Raw genomic sequence first — 12,019 nt, forward strand, 5'->3', positions numbered from 1 at the left:
TTCCGAGTCATGCACTCGGTTACAAATGGTACATATTTGATGATGAAGACACCTCAAGCAGCAAAGATTCTGTATTTTTCAACATGGGCTCAGAAACGAGTATCAATATTATGACTTTCAAGGATCTAAAGTCGCAAAGTTAACATAAATTAGACAATAGAAAATGTTTCTTATTTAGTTATACCCAGTAGCAATGCCAGAGAACAGAAAATGTGGTGCGATATCGGGAGCTGTAGGACGCGTTCAGGATTTTGGGGACGCTGTGGAATAATCTGAGATGATTAAAAAAGCACCTTAAAGTAGCCATGTGTAGGATTTGAACATCTCTGACTCTGAGGCACAAATGCAGGCTGATGCCCCCTCTAGCTTCGACCAGTGTCACCTGGGGTCAGTGACGATGGAGGGCCAAGAACAACACACAAACCGCATCAGTTGTCAGTCGGATTATCTCCTTTTCTATTAACCAACATATGTAAAATTAGCAGATTCAAGCAAATGAAAGATGCTTTTTCAACCTAAAACAATCTAAACACAGGGCTTTTGAAGGCATACATGTGTCTTTTTGTTCATAATTTTGTGCTTTTTCTTTCTCTGAGGTACGTTATAAATTGTCTTGAATAGCTGCTGTGGCGTTAAGGGTTTTTGGTGGGAATATGGTTAACCTGTTAGTGGGGCAGGGGTTAAATTTACAGTTGGGCTGCACTGAACTCCCAAAATTATGAGACATCTCATAATATTGACTTTTATCTCACAATTTTGACTTTTTCTCTAACAATTATTACTTTTTACCTCATAATGTTGAGTTTAATCTCATCATTTTGACTTTTTATCTCATAATATTGACTTTTATGTCATAGTTTTGACTTTTTATCCCATAATTAGTACTTTTAATTTCATGATATTGATTTTTATCTCAGAATTATTACTTTTTATATGATAATATTGAGTTTAATCTTATAATTTAGACTTTTTGTCTCATAATATAAGCTTTTACCTCCCGATTTAGACTTTTTCTTATGAGTTTGACTTTTATCTCATAATTATTACTTTTTATCTCATAATATTGACTTTTATGTCATAGTTTTGACTTTTTATCCCATAATTAGTACTTTTAATTTCATGATATTGACTTTTATCTCAGAATTATTACTTTTTATATGATAATATTGAGTTTAATCTTATAATTTAGACTTTTTGTCTCATAATATAAGCTTTTACCTCCCGATTTAGACTTTTTATTTCATAATTTTGACTCTTTGTCTCATAATTACTGCTTTTTATCTCATGAGTTTGACTTTTATCTCATAATTATTACCTTTTATCTCACAATATTGACTTTTATTTAATAATTTTGACTTTTTATCTCATAACTTACCATTGGAATTGGTAAAAATTAAAAAAAAAACTATTTATTTTTATTTGTTCATCTATTTATTTATTTATAATCAGGTTAAGTTTTCATCATATTTGCACCCTGGTGTCTGATCCGGCCCTGGGTGCTGGGCTCCGGCCCTGGGCCCCCGGCGGCTCCGGCCCTGGGCCCCCGGTGGCTCCGGTCCTGGCCCCGGCGGCTCCGGCCCTGCGCCCCCGGCGGCTCCGGCCCTGCGCCGCCGTGCGGAGCGTCAGTTCAGCGCTGTGTCACACGGGGCGCCCGCTCCTCCGCGGCTCGGTTTGTTTTCCGGGTGATGCTGCTCTTCTCTTCAAAGCAGAGGAAAGTCAGGGGCTCATGTGTCAACATCCAGGGCTTCCCCGGGGAGGTGTATCGTTAACGTTACTCCAAAAAAAAAAGACCCTGATGTTCCTTTGAGGAGCGTTTTTATTTTTTGTTCGCCTGTCCATCCGCGGAAGCAGCGGGTTTTTTTGTGACTGCGGAGACCAGAGGACGATCTTCGGCTCCTGCTGCTTTGACGCTAGCTAACGTTATTATAAACGATGACAGAGTACAAAGTGCGAATAGCGTCTCCAATCATTTGATAATATCTGGGGACCTGTTAGCTTAGCCAGCTAGCCTGGTTAGTCGATTAGAAACAAGGAAACACGGCGAAACACACTGCTGACATGATGTTTCCTCAATCAAGGCACTCGGTAAGTTGGCTAGTTGAACTTGTCCCAGTAGTAAAACTAAGCAGCCGAGCAAGCTGAGCTAACGCTAAGCTAGCAGCCGACAGCTGATGTTAGCTGTGCTGGCTGCAGGTTGCTGTCAGCTTGTCTCACAATACCAGACCCCTGTACACCTCCTCACGACGTTTATACCCTTATAATGGAGCAGCTTACATCTTTATATTAATCCAGATACGAGCTATAACACATGCTTACCGGTGTGTGGCTGCTAACACAGTCTGCTGCTAGCTAGCTACTGGTCAAAACAGCTAATTTAAGTTGATGGTTGAGTCTGTGAGAGTGAGTTAGTGTGTCTTTTGGTCTTGGTTAGCTCAATTTCATGTTGCTACAATCAACAAAACAAGTGCAACGCAAATATAAAAGTACAGCAAATGCACTTACAACAGTTGAGTGTGACAAAGAAATCTGGGCACATGGTGGGGAAGCATTTTGCCTGTGAAATAACAAATACTCCTGTAAATAGTGGGTAGTTTGTCAGACATAGATGGGATCTGTGAAACAGCTGTGTAGCATGTGGATTTAAAGCAGATTTAGTCAAATAGCTGCTCTTCACAGGCAAAAAACTGCAGATAAATCATGCAATTTGTTTATCCTGACAATCTAAAGCAGGGATGCCCAAACTTTTACCCTTGGAGCGCCTTAAATCAAATTCATCCAGCCAAAAGCAAATACATATTGTATTGTGTTGCACTGTGTTGTATCAAAGATGCAAATGGCACTCGGTTCCCTCGCTTGACCGACCTCTTGTGCAAAGTGTCATTCTGCCCCTCGTGCTCAGATATATGAAAAATAATTAATAATTTGGGATCCTTTATATTCAAAGAGCACTTTACTTCCCACAGCATACAACAAACTTTTAAATAATCGTAATATTATTAGAGTTTATTGCGATACACAAAATATATCTCGATAGTTTGAATTCTCCTCAAAAACATCTAATAAATACTAGCACTGGGCAACAAAATCAAATATTTTGGGGGAAAAAAATTACCTTATACCTCAATATATGTCAAGACGATATATATACTGATATATCGCCAAGCTCTTATGGATTGACCAGCACCATATCGCATTTTGGACCTCAGCGTGTCCGGGCGACTCCATCCTCTCCGTTCAGTCTCGTAATCCTGCTGGAAACCTCTTGCCCTTGTGCCACTTATTTAGAGAGTAATGAGGTTTAGAGCATTAGATAAACCCTGGATTACAGCTCGGGACTGATGGTTTGAGTGTAGTCTATACATATCCAGACTTCTAATGCAGTCTCCAAATACCTCACACATATGGTCGGCACTTTAATCTCGCCTTCTGTAAACACATTTCCTCAATCACCACAGTCCGGGGTCCGGACAGAGCTCAGGGTGGGGTTTTTTATTATTATTTTTTTACTTCTAAAGACAGATGTTGTGAGTTAAACATGCTGTCTGCTTCTCCTCAGGCTGACCTTCATTTAAGCGATCCTCTCAAGGAGTTAATCTCAGAGGTCAATCTAATGTTTCGAAACAAACCCGAGCACGCTTTGATTGAGGGACAGGGATTTTTTTTAGCAACAGGGTGCGGACATGTACAGCACTGGACCCAGTATTCCTGGGGTCTGGATGCGGAGCGGCCTACGACGAGGGAGTAAATATCTTAATGTTGTTGTTGTGTGACGCAGGCATCCTCTCAGTCCGGTCAAGCTCTCAAGTTCACCACCTCTGACTCCTGTGACCGCATCAAGGATGAGTTCCAGTTCCTCCAAGCACAGTACCACAGGTATGCAGCTAACACACCCATACGCCGACTTTAATACCATTTCAAACACTAGAAAAATGTTCCTCGCTTCATTGTGAAGCACTTTATAAAGTCTATTTCAGTGCGTGCTCTATAGATTAATCACTGACCATCCTTCTGACGTTTAATTATGATGACCGAGATATCACCGCAATGATGGTTTACAGGTACATGTAGGTGCGCTGTACTTAACCATAGTAATGCGTAAAGTTTGTGTGTAATGACAGCTGCTCATGGAGAAAAATGTTTAAAGGCGATTCTACATCCATTTATGGATAATTTTGGGAGTGGAAATATAGCAGTGTAGATCTATTAAACAGAATCGGGCGTACGCACAGCTTAATAAATCTGACGTAAAGAATTTATAAGCATATTTCTGTCGTTCTGAGTTTTGTGCATCTGGCCCAAAGAGTTGTGGAGCAAACGTAATTCCCAAAGTGTCACTAATCCTTCACAGAACACACTCATACATTTCCCCTCGTACTGACCCTCATCGTTTAACATTTCTCTTTCAGTTTGAAGTTGGAGTGTGATAAACTGGCGTCGGAAAAGTCAGAGATGCAGCGTCACTATATCATGGTAAGTGTCGCTGTTTATTTCTATCTCGTGTCCTGTTACATGCCAAAGACGTCTCGCTCGCTGGGCTGCGGTCTAAGCATAGGAATTCAAGCGCACACCAAGATTTTCTAGATCATCTCCGTTTCTAATTTCAAGTTGTGCACAGTCACAGATTTGTGGGGGAAGGATGTGTTTTTCCGTTGTGGCTTCTTGTCACATGATCAGCAACTGACATACGCTTTTGAAAGCGTCTCTGATAGCCAACGATCAATTAAAGATGATGTAACAAAGCTTCCTCTGGTTTAGATTCACGTGTATGGTTTTCTTTTGCTGTAGTAGCAGAGCTAGTGTGTGCCGTTTATAGGATGACGCTTTATGTGTGGGTATAAAATAGTCTTTAGCTTCAGTTTATCCTAATGTTTGTCCTTTTCTCACTCTTTCTTTCACAGTACTATGAAATGTCCTACGGGCTGAACATTGAAATGCACAAACAGGTAATCATAGTCTCCTCCAATAAATCCTTTTGTAGAGCGGCTCAGATCTGGTAGTGTGATGGTCTGAAAGGTTTTTTTTCTTCTTTTCAGGCTGAAATAGTGAAGAGACTGAATGGCATCTGTGCTCAGGTGCTGCCTTACCTGTCACAAGAGGTAACGAAACTGTTAAAATATATGTATAACACCAAATCTGAGGTGAATTGATGTAGTATGACCATGTTGCCTTTATTCCAGCATCAACAGCAAGTCATGGGCGCCATAGAGAGAGCCAAGCAAGTCACGCCCCCTGAGATGAACTCCATCATACGGGTAAGCGTTATAAATAAGAAACGGCTTTAGGTAATGGATGAACTGTGGCCTGTCCAGAGCATGAAATAACATTAAATAAAACCATATATGAAGCCAGCAGGCTACAATGACTCTTTGTGTTACAGCATATTGTGTTCAAACATTGCTTGTAAGGCTATTTATGCATCTCTCTCTCTCAGGCACGCACACAAAGCTGAAGCTCTTACTTGTGAACTCAGTGTTTGTACCCTGTGTGTGTTTCCAGCAACAGCTCCAGGTGCAACACCTGTCCCAGCTCCAGGGCCTGGCCCTGCCCGTGACCCCGCTGCCCTTGGGCCTCACCCCGCCCACCCTGCCCGCCGTCTCCTCCAGCTCCGGCCTGCTCTCTCTCTCCTCCATCCTGGCCAACTACTCCCACGGTCAGGCCCAGGCGGTGAAGGAGGACAAGGCCCGGGAGGCCGCAGAGAGAGCGCCCCGAGGAGAGGACGGGGATAAGTCAGACTAGTGCAGACACAACGAGAAGGTTTGGAGGGCGGGGGCGGAAAAAAGAAAGGTAAAACTGTAACTGTAAATGAGATTGATGTAAGTCTGGCTGCCTGTCTGCTGAGTGTTGATGTAGAGGAGTAACTGCAGGGATGATGACGAGCAGAGAGGGCAGAGGTGAAACTTGTGGACGTGCAGAGAAGGAAACTGCTGAATGGCTGAGAGTTAAATGTTCTTATTATTTAGTGGTAATAGACTCAGTTCAGGCTTCTAGACTTTAAATAGATGCTTTTTTAGTGTAAGCCACTGTTGTAAGGCTTAACCAAGATAAATGTTTTCCCATTTGGAGTGAGAGCTGAGGATGAAGGCTAACAGCAGTGTCCCTTACATGGCTCTGAATCTCACAGGTTTATATTTCTTATGTTTTTTTTCTTTTTTTGTTATCAGATCTGTTTTCAGTGTTTTTTTTGTTCATGTCCTCTTAAATGCCTCTGATTGTTTCTTGTTGGCTCCTGTCTGCCAGTCACAGTCAGCAGTTTTAACAAGTTCCCTCAGCTTTTAACTTACAATAGCTCCGTCACCACTTTTTTCCAAAATGAAAAACGTTGCCTGGAGCTGTTTGGACAGTGATACCATTCAATTATGTACTTGGAGCCAATTAAATATTAGTCCGATGTTAAATGGGATGTTTTTAAAGGGACATTTCACTTGTCAGGTGCGTTCAAACCCCTCAAACATAAAACAACGTGACTTGTCGACATTTTCCTTCATACGACCAACCACTGGATGCGTTACCTTCGTTGTGTACCTCAATCCCAAATAAACGGGATTATATTGCGTTTAAAAACCTATAGTTTGTACAAATGGTAGTATACCCATCTTTGAGGGTTAATTTGTGTTTCATAGGCCTAGCTGCTGCTGCTGCTGCTGCTGCTGCTGCTGCGCACGCTACATGGCATAGACCATGACTCGTCTTTAAAGGTACAGTGTGTAATATATCGAGTATTTAGCAGCATCTAGCGGTGAGGTTCTAGATTGCAACACTCCCTCGCTCACCCCTCCCTTTCCGAAGACGTTGGAGAAGCTCCAGAAGCTACGGTGGCCCCTCACCCTCCTCAAAGACTCCAGACTTTTCCCCATTTCACTGTCAGAATTTGAGACATTCGGTCCAATAAAATTTGGAAAGTCTAAAAAGGCACTAAACTGGAGGTTAGCCGGCTCGGTCAGCAGAAGTCTCTAGTGCGCACGCTTTATCGACCCCACAACATGGAAGTTGAGCCATTTTGGCTTCATGGTTCACTGAGCAGCGTTCATAGGAATGAACAGGGCTCCGTCTCCATGGCTGTGTCCAGATTTTAATGTAATGTCTTTGAGTTACAGCAAAATGTTGAAAACAGGAAGTAAAATAAGTGGCTGTCCTCGTGAACGCCTCTTTGTTTAGTTTTTCTCCGTGCAAAACATACCCGATCTGTCGCTGGGCTCCTGTTTGAGGAAACATACATCACATAGAAGACCTATGGAGCCCTTTTTAAATTTAATTAATTTAAAAATAGCTCTGCAATCTCAAAACACAGGTTACTGTTATGCGAGTCAGTTCGCACAGTTTAAATGCTTCATAGGGTACATAATATTACTTTGCAGACAATCACTCCACAGGATGTGGAATCCTGCTTTATACTCCAATACATAAAAAAAAAAGCTCGACTACATTTATTTGACAACATTAAATAAAGTAAAATAGAAATCAACTAATGAATTATGAGGTTTCATTTTATATTCAGCAGCTACCACGTTACCAACGTTAGTAATGCTTCCACATGAATGCACCAATTATTATAATCCAGAGATCCTGGAAACATTATTCTGAAATGGGCCATTCTGCATAATGAGTACTTTCACACTCGGTACTTTAAGTACAGTTGATACAGTACTTATATGGAGGTTGGCCTTCATTGGTGCCTTTGCTGACTGATGACCCAACAGCAGTGGAAGTGATGTAACGCTGGTCTGTACACAGGAAGGTTTTATTTATTTGTTTAGTTAATTCTATTTTATTTACATCTTATATTAGTGATATGTATTCATTTGTAACCAGCAGTATCTTACATTTATCACTTCATAATAACCATAATTACGGCCAGGCACAGCGCCTGAGAGGGAGGCCCTTCATCCAGGAAGCACACTTCAGCGTAAAGCTTCTGCTGTGCCAAGTGGTGTTACATTCAGAGCCTTTTATCCAAGTAATTATGTCCACAATCCCTTGACTTCATACATAAAACAAAAACTAAATACTCATTCTCCTTTTGATACGTCTGAATGATATCTAGCCTCCCTGCCAAACATCAAAAAGTACGGGCTGTACTGTGTTGTAAGGTGCTTTTTTGTGCGCAGTCCAAACATCGTGGCCTGCAGGCGTCGGTCCCAAATGCATCAGTAACCATCCTCTGTTACAGTACATTTTTTTCCTGTTTTCAACATCTGCTGTAGCTACGACAACCACAGGCGCATTCAGCTGGATGTCGCCAGTCAACATAGTCACGTGTTAGGCAAAACTCCAGTGTTTATTATCGTTTTATGCCGCCTCTTGTCCTGATGTCGTATAGCGTCAACGATTCACGCTTCTGTGATTTGTCTTGTACAAAATAAGTATGATCCGACATCCTTTATCAAACATGACGACCTCCATGGAGGGAGACCCGCTCCCTATGTAGATATAAACAGCTCATTCTAAGGTCACGAAAACGCAACTACTCTTATTTCCGGGTTGATTATACACTAATTAAAACATACTTATGAATATCATATTCCATTTCTGCCGAGTGTGTTCTGCTAGATGCCGCTAAATATTACACACTGTACCTTTTAAATGACAAGAATTTAAGCTCTGAAAGGAATTGACTTTATTTTGTGTTTTCGTGAAGTTAAAGACAGGCTAATTAGACATTCAAAATGTGTCTGTGTGTGCTCGAGTGAATGTGATTGGAAAGAAGAAAACACTTGTTTAATTTAACTTTTTTTTTTTTTTTTTTTTTTCTCAAAGCACCTTTTGTATTTTCCTCGCCCTCCCATGCTCCTGCCCCTTCCTCCTACTGGTCCACTCTTTAACTGACCAAGACAAACTTGAACAGGATCTAAACTTCAGAACCGGACGGTTGTTTAAAGAAATACATGTACTGTACTTCTGTAAGTTAGCACACTTAAGTTTATACTGAGACTGTATCAAGCACCTGTCTTTTTCTGTCTTGTTTAACTCATGTGTGATTGTCAGGGGAAGATCTTCTCCCTTTATTTTTTTTCTTTTCTTTTTAAATTTCACGTTGTTTTAATGAAGAATGTGTCTGGGGTGAGTTGCTAAAGCTCTGTAAGCAACATCAAACAAGCGTTCCCTCGAAAAACAGCAGATTTAAAGATGATTCTCACAGTCAAGATTTGTGTGGGCGACCAAAAATGTTGTTTCCTGTTGTGAAAAACCTCACAAAAAAAAACAAAAACATGTCAAGTATTGGAATCACTGAATAAAAAATGATATGTAGAGGTCTCTAAACAAGCTAGTGTGACCACATGACAAATTCAAAACCTTTTTAGAAGCTATAATAACTTTTCAGACGTTGTGATCGGAGTATCCACGTCAGACAATTTCTATAACTTCCTGAAACCTACAACCCAACATCTGGATTGAATTTTAATCATATTTACTGGCATTATCTCCTGGATATTATGTCAAGGCTCCGTGTTGCATCAACTTTTGGAAGCGAAGCTTGAGCAGCTACATTATCAGTATAGTTTAGAGCTAATTTGCCCACTTTCTGCATGTGTTACAGACATAAAATGAACATTTGCATCTCATTTAGATCAAGTAAAAGATACTTTGTGCTGTACTTGAATATCCTTCCTAACCTTCTCTGTCATCACTCAATTTAAACGTCAGTATAGCCGATCTCACAACACACGAGTGACTAATTTCTCATTGGTATAATGTTACTGTATGCAGCCAGTGCTGGGTGGAGTTGGGTCACAGCTGAGGTGTGTGGTTGAGAAGCCGGGATGTTCATATTTGAGGCAGCAGAGGGCAGCAGTGCTCTCTCATCGATCATCAGTGTCATGAGGTTACACAAGAAAAAGAGAAAAAGAAGTGTTCACCGGATCGTCACCGCTTCTCACCTGACTGTGAGCCAACACCTGAACGCTGCAGGTGGCCGCTGTTGTAATGCGAGCGCTTTTCCAGAGCTTTGACAACCCACCTTTAACGTCTGAGCACGTCCGAGATCCTTTGTCCTCTGTATTTTAATTTGAAAAGCACTTAAGTTGCGGCTCAGTGCTCTCTTGTTTTGATTTTCTTCTTCCTGTCTGTGCTAGTGTTGGGGAGCCAAGGATTTTCCCTCCCTGGAGATTTGACCTTAACATACCGAGTGTGAGAACAGATCAGTTTCACTCGTTACGCTGACGTCAGTCTCTGTAGAAAAACCTCCTTTGGCAAAACTCAGACATATGAATGGTATGTGTGTTTGTTTTTGCTGTGAAGGGCCAATTTGTATACATATGAATATATCAATATACATATTTTTTAAAGCATTTTTGTATGTTTCAAAGCTGCTTTTTAACGTGTGTGTATCATGGAAGATTTTGGTGTTGTCCGTGTGCATTACAAGCCTACAGTTAAAAGAGAGGCACAATGTTGTATACCATATCGTTTTTCCTGTTTTTTCTCCCATTCTCTCAGTAGGCAGTAACACTTAACATTGTTTTCTAGGTTTGTAAATGTTTTATCTTTTTTTTTTTTTTTTTTTTGTGCAAACAAAAACCAGTTAAATGTGTTTATGAACACAGTCTCATTTTAAGATACCTGGGGCAAAAAAAACAAAACAAACAAAAGATAAAAAACAAAGATGTAAACAAGCAACTGTGTATTCTAATGAGAATGAATCAACCTTTTAGCAGTAAGGAAGCTTCTCTGGTGCCTTACAAATAAAAGATGTGATTGAGAGTGCTCATTTGTCTTTGGTTGGTTACTGTCTGCGTGGGAAAGGACTGAGTCGGTCAGAAAAATGCAACTTTAAAGGGCATCAGAATCACTTCAACAGTGGCTCGTTGAAGCTGAAATGTAGCTTTTGTGAGCCACAAAAAAAAAAGGTTATGAAATGAAATAGTTTGAGGTACGTGGAACAGGTAGTTGACTCAGATACAAGTTAAAGTTTTGAGGGATGACTCGTTCCAGGAACATGCAGAGTCACAGAGTTATTAAAACACAAAGAAATTACAAAATTCCCTTTGGATTAGTCACATCTCACTGGATGAGTCAGCACCGTGTGTCAGATTTAAAGTTCAACCATAAATGACATTTCGGACATGATCTATTTACTCCCATGCCGATGGGAGTTTCGTTTCGTAGTCCACAAAACTTTTCTGGAGCTTCACAGCAAAACAGTGTTGCAGCATTCTCCTAAACAACCGAAGAACAGTAGATGGAGTTGTGTTAAAATGTAAAAACAATGGCTCCTTTCAGCGTGTACAGTGTAATCCAAGTGTCCAGAGGCCCTGAGATCCCAAATTTATTAGAAAAGACTGGAGCTGTGCACCCACCCATCGATTTGCTTTTTATTTCCAGTGTCCTCGTCAGTCAAAATAATCCCCAGAACATGTTGTGAACCATTTTAAAGGGATTTCTTTGGTAGAAAGTAATCTAATTAAATGAAAACTACCCACAGCGAGGTGTACTGCTCAACCGATACAGGATTTCTGTTGAGTTGCAAAAACTGATGAATAATTTTATGTAATAACAGGATATGTTAACGGCAGCATTTTTTCTTAATCAGTCAGACATATTTTATGCAATTCTGTACTTTCACTACTACTACATTTTGGCTGACTGATAGTGATGTCATATTGGTCTAGACCTTGCAAGGCGTGTGGATTATTCAGAGTAATCACACTTTCTCTGGAAGAAGATTTTTCATTGACGTGAGCACCACAAATTAAAGTCAATTCACCTCCATTGTCTTAAAGTGGCAAGTCAAACCAAAACTGAACTAGCCGCCGTGGTTAGGATCATGCCTCTGACTTGAAAAATATAATATTCACAGCACTCATAACCAGGCTGATAACTGAAGTTTTTTAAACCACCTTTGACGTGGTGTCACAGCCCCATTCCTTCGGCACGGAGGAATCCCTTCAGGTCCAGACACGAACCCTGCGTCAGTGTGTTTAACAAGAACACGGCAGAGAAATGCTCCAATGAAAACAGAGAACACCAAAAACATTCCCTTGCTTCGCCACAAAAAACCCCCTTTGCATTTCCTTAAAGTAAG

General features: G+C 40.8%; 1 protein-coding gene across 1 annotated transcript; it reads left to right on the forward strand.

Annotated features, from left to right (window-relative positions):
- Positions 1-1,761: 1,761 nt before the first annotated feature.
- Positions 1,762-10,701, forward strand: LOC141010916 (TLE family member 5-like). Its single transcript, XM_073484076.1, has 7 exons — positions 1,762-2,085; positions 3,776-3,873; positions 4,407-4,470; positions 4,899-4,943; positions 5,034-5,096; positions 5,178-5,252; positions 5,497-10,701. Exons 1-7 carry the CDS (start codon positions 2,059-2,061, stop codon positions 5,734-5,736), a joined length of 612 nt encoding a protein of 203 aa, XP_073340177.1. The 5' UTR covers positions 1,762-2,058; the 3' UTR covers positions 5,737-10,701.
- Positions 10,702-12,019: the final 1,318 nt, after the last annotated feature.

The sequence above is a fragment of the Pagrus major genome, chromosome 16 (assembly GCF_040436345.1).
Source record: "Pagrus major chromosome 16, Pma_NU_1.0".
Lineage (NCBI taxonomy): Eukaryota > Metazoa > Chordata > Actinopteri > Spariformes > Sparidae > Pagrus > Pagrus major.

Bases quoted from the DNA above. Each gene is read 5' to 3' on its own strand.
- LOC141010916 (XM_073484076.1), top strand. From the start codon at position 2,059: ATGATGTTTCCTCAATCAAGGCACTCG. The intron at 4,471-4,898 runs GTAAGTGTCGCT...TTTCTTTCACAG, and splicing joins TGCAGCGTCACTATATCATG to TACTATGAAATGTCCTACGG. The intron at 5,097-5,177 runs GTAACGAAACTG...CCTTTATTCCAG, and splicing joins TGCCTTACCTGTCACAAGAG to CATCAACAGCAAGTCATGGG.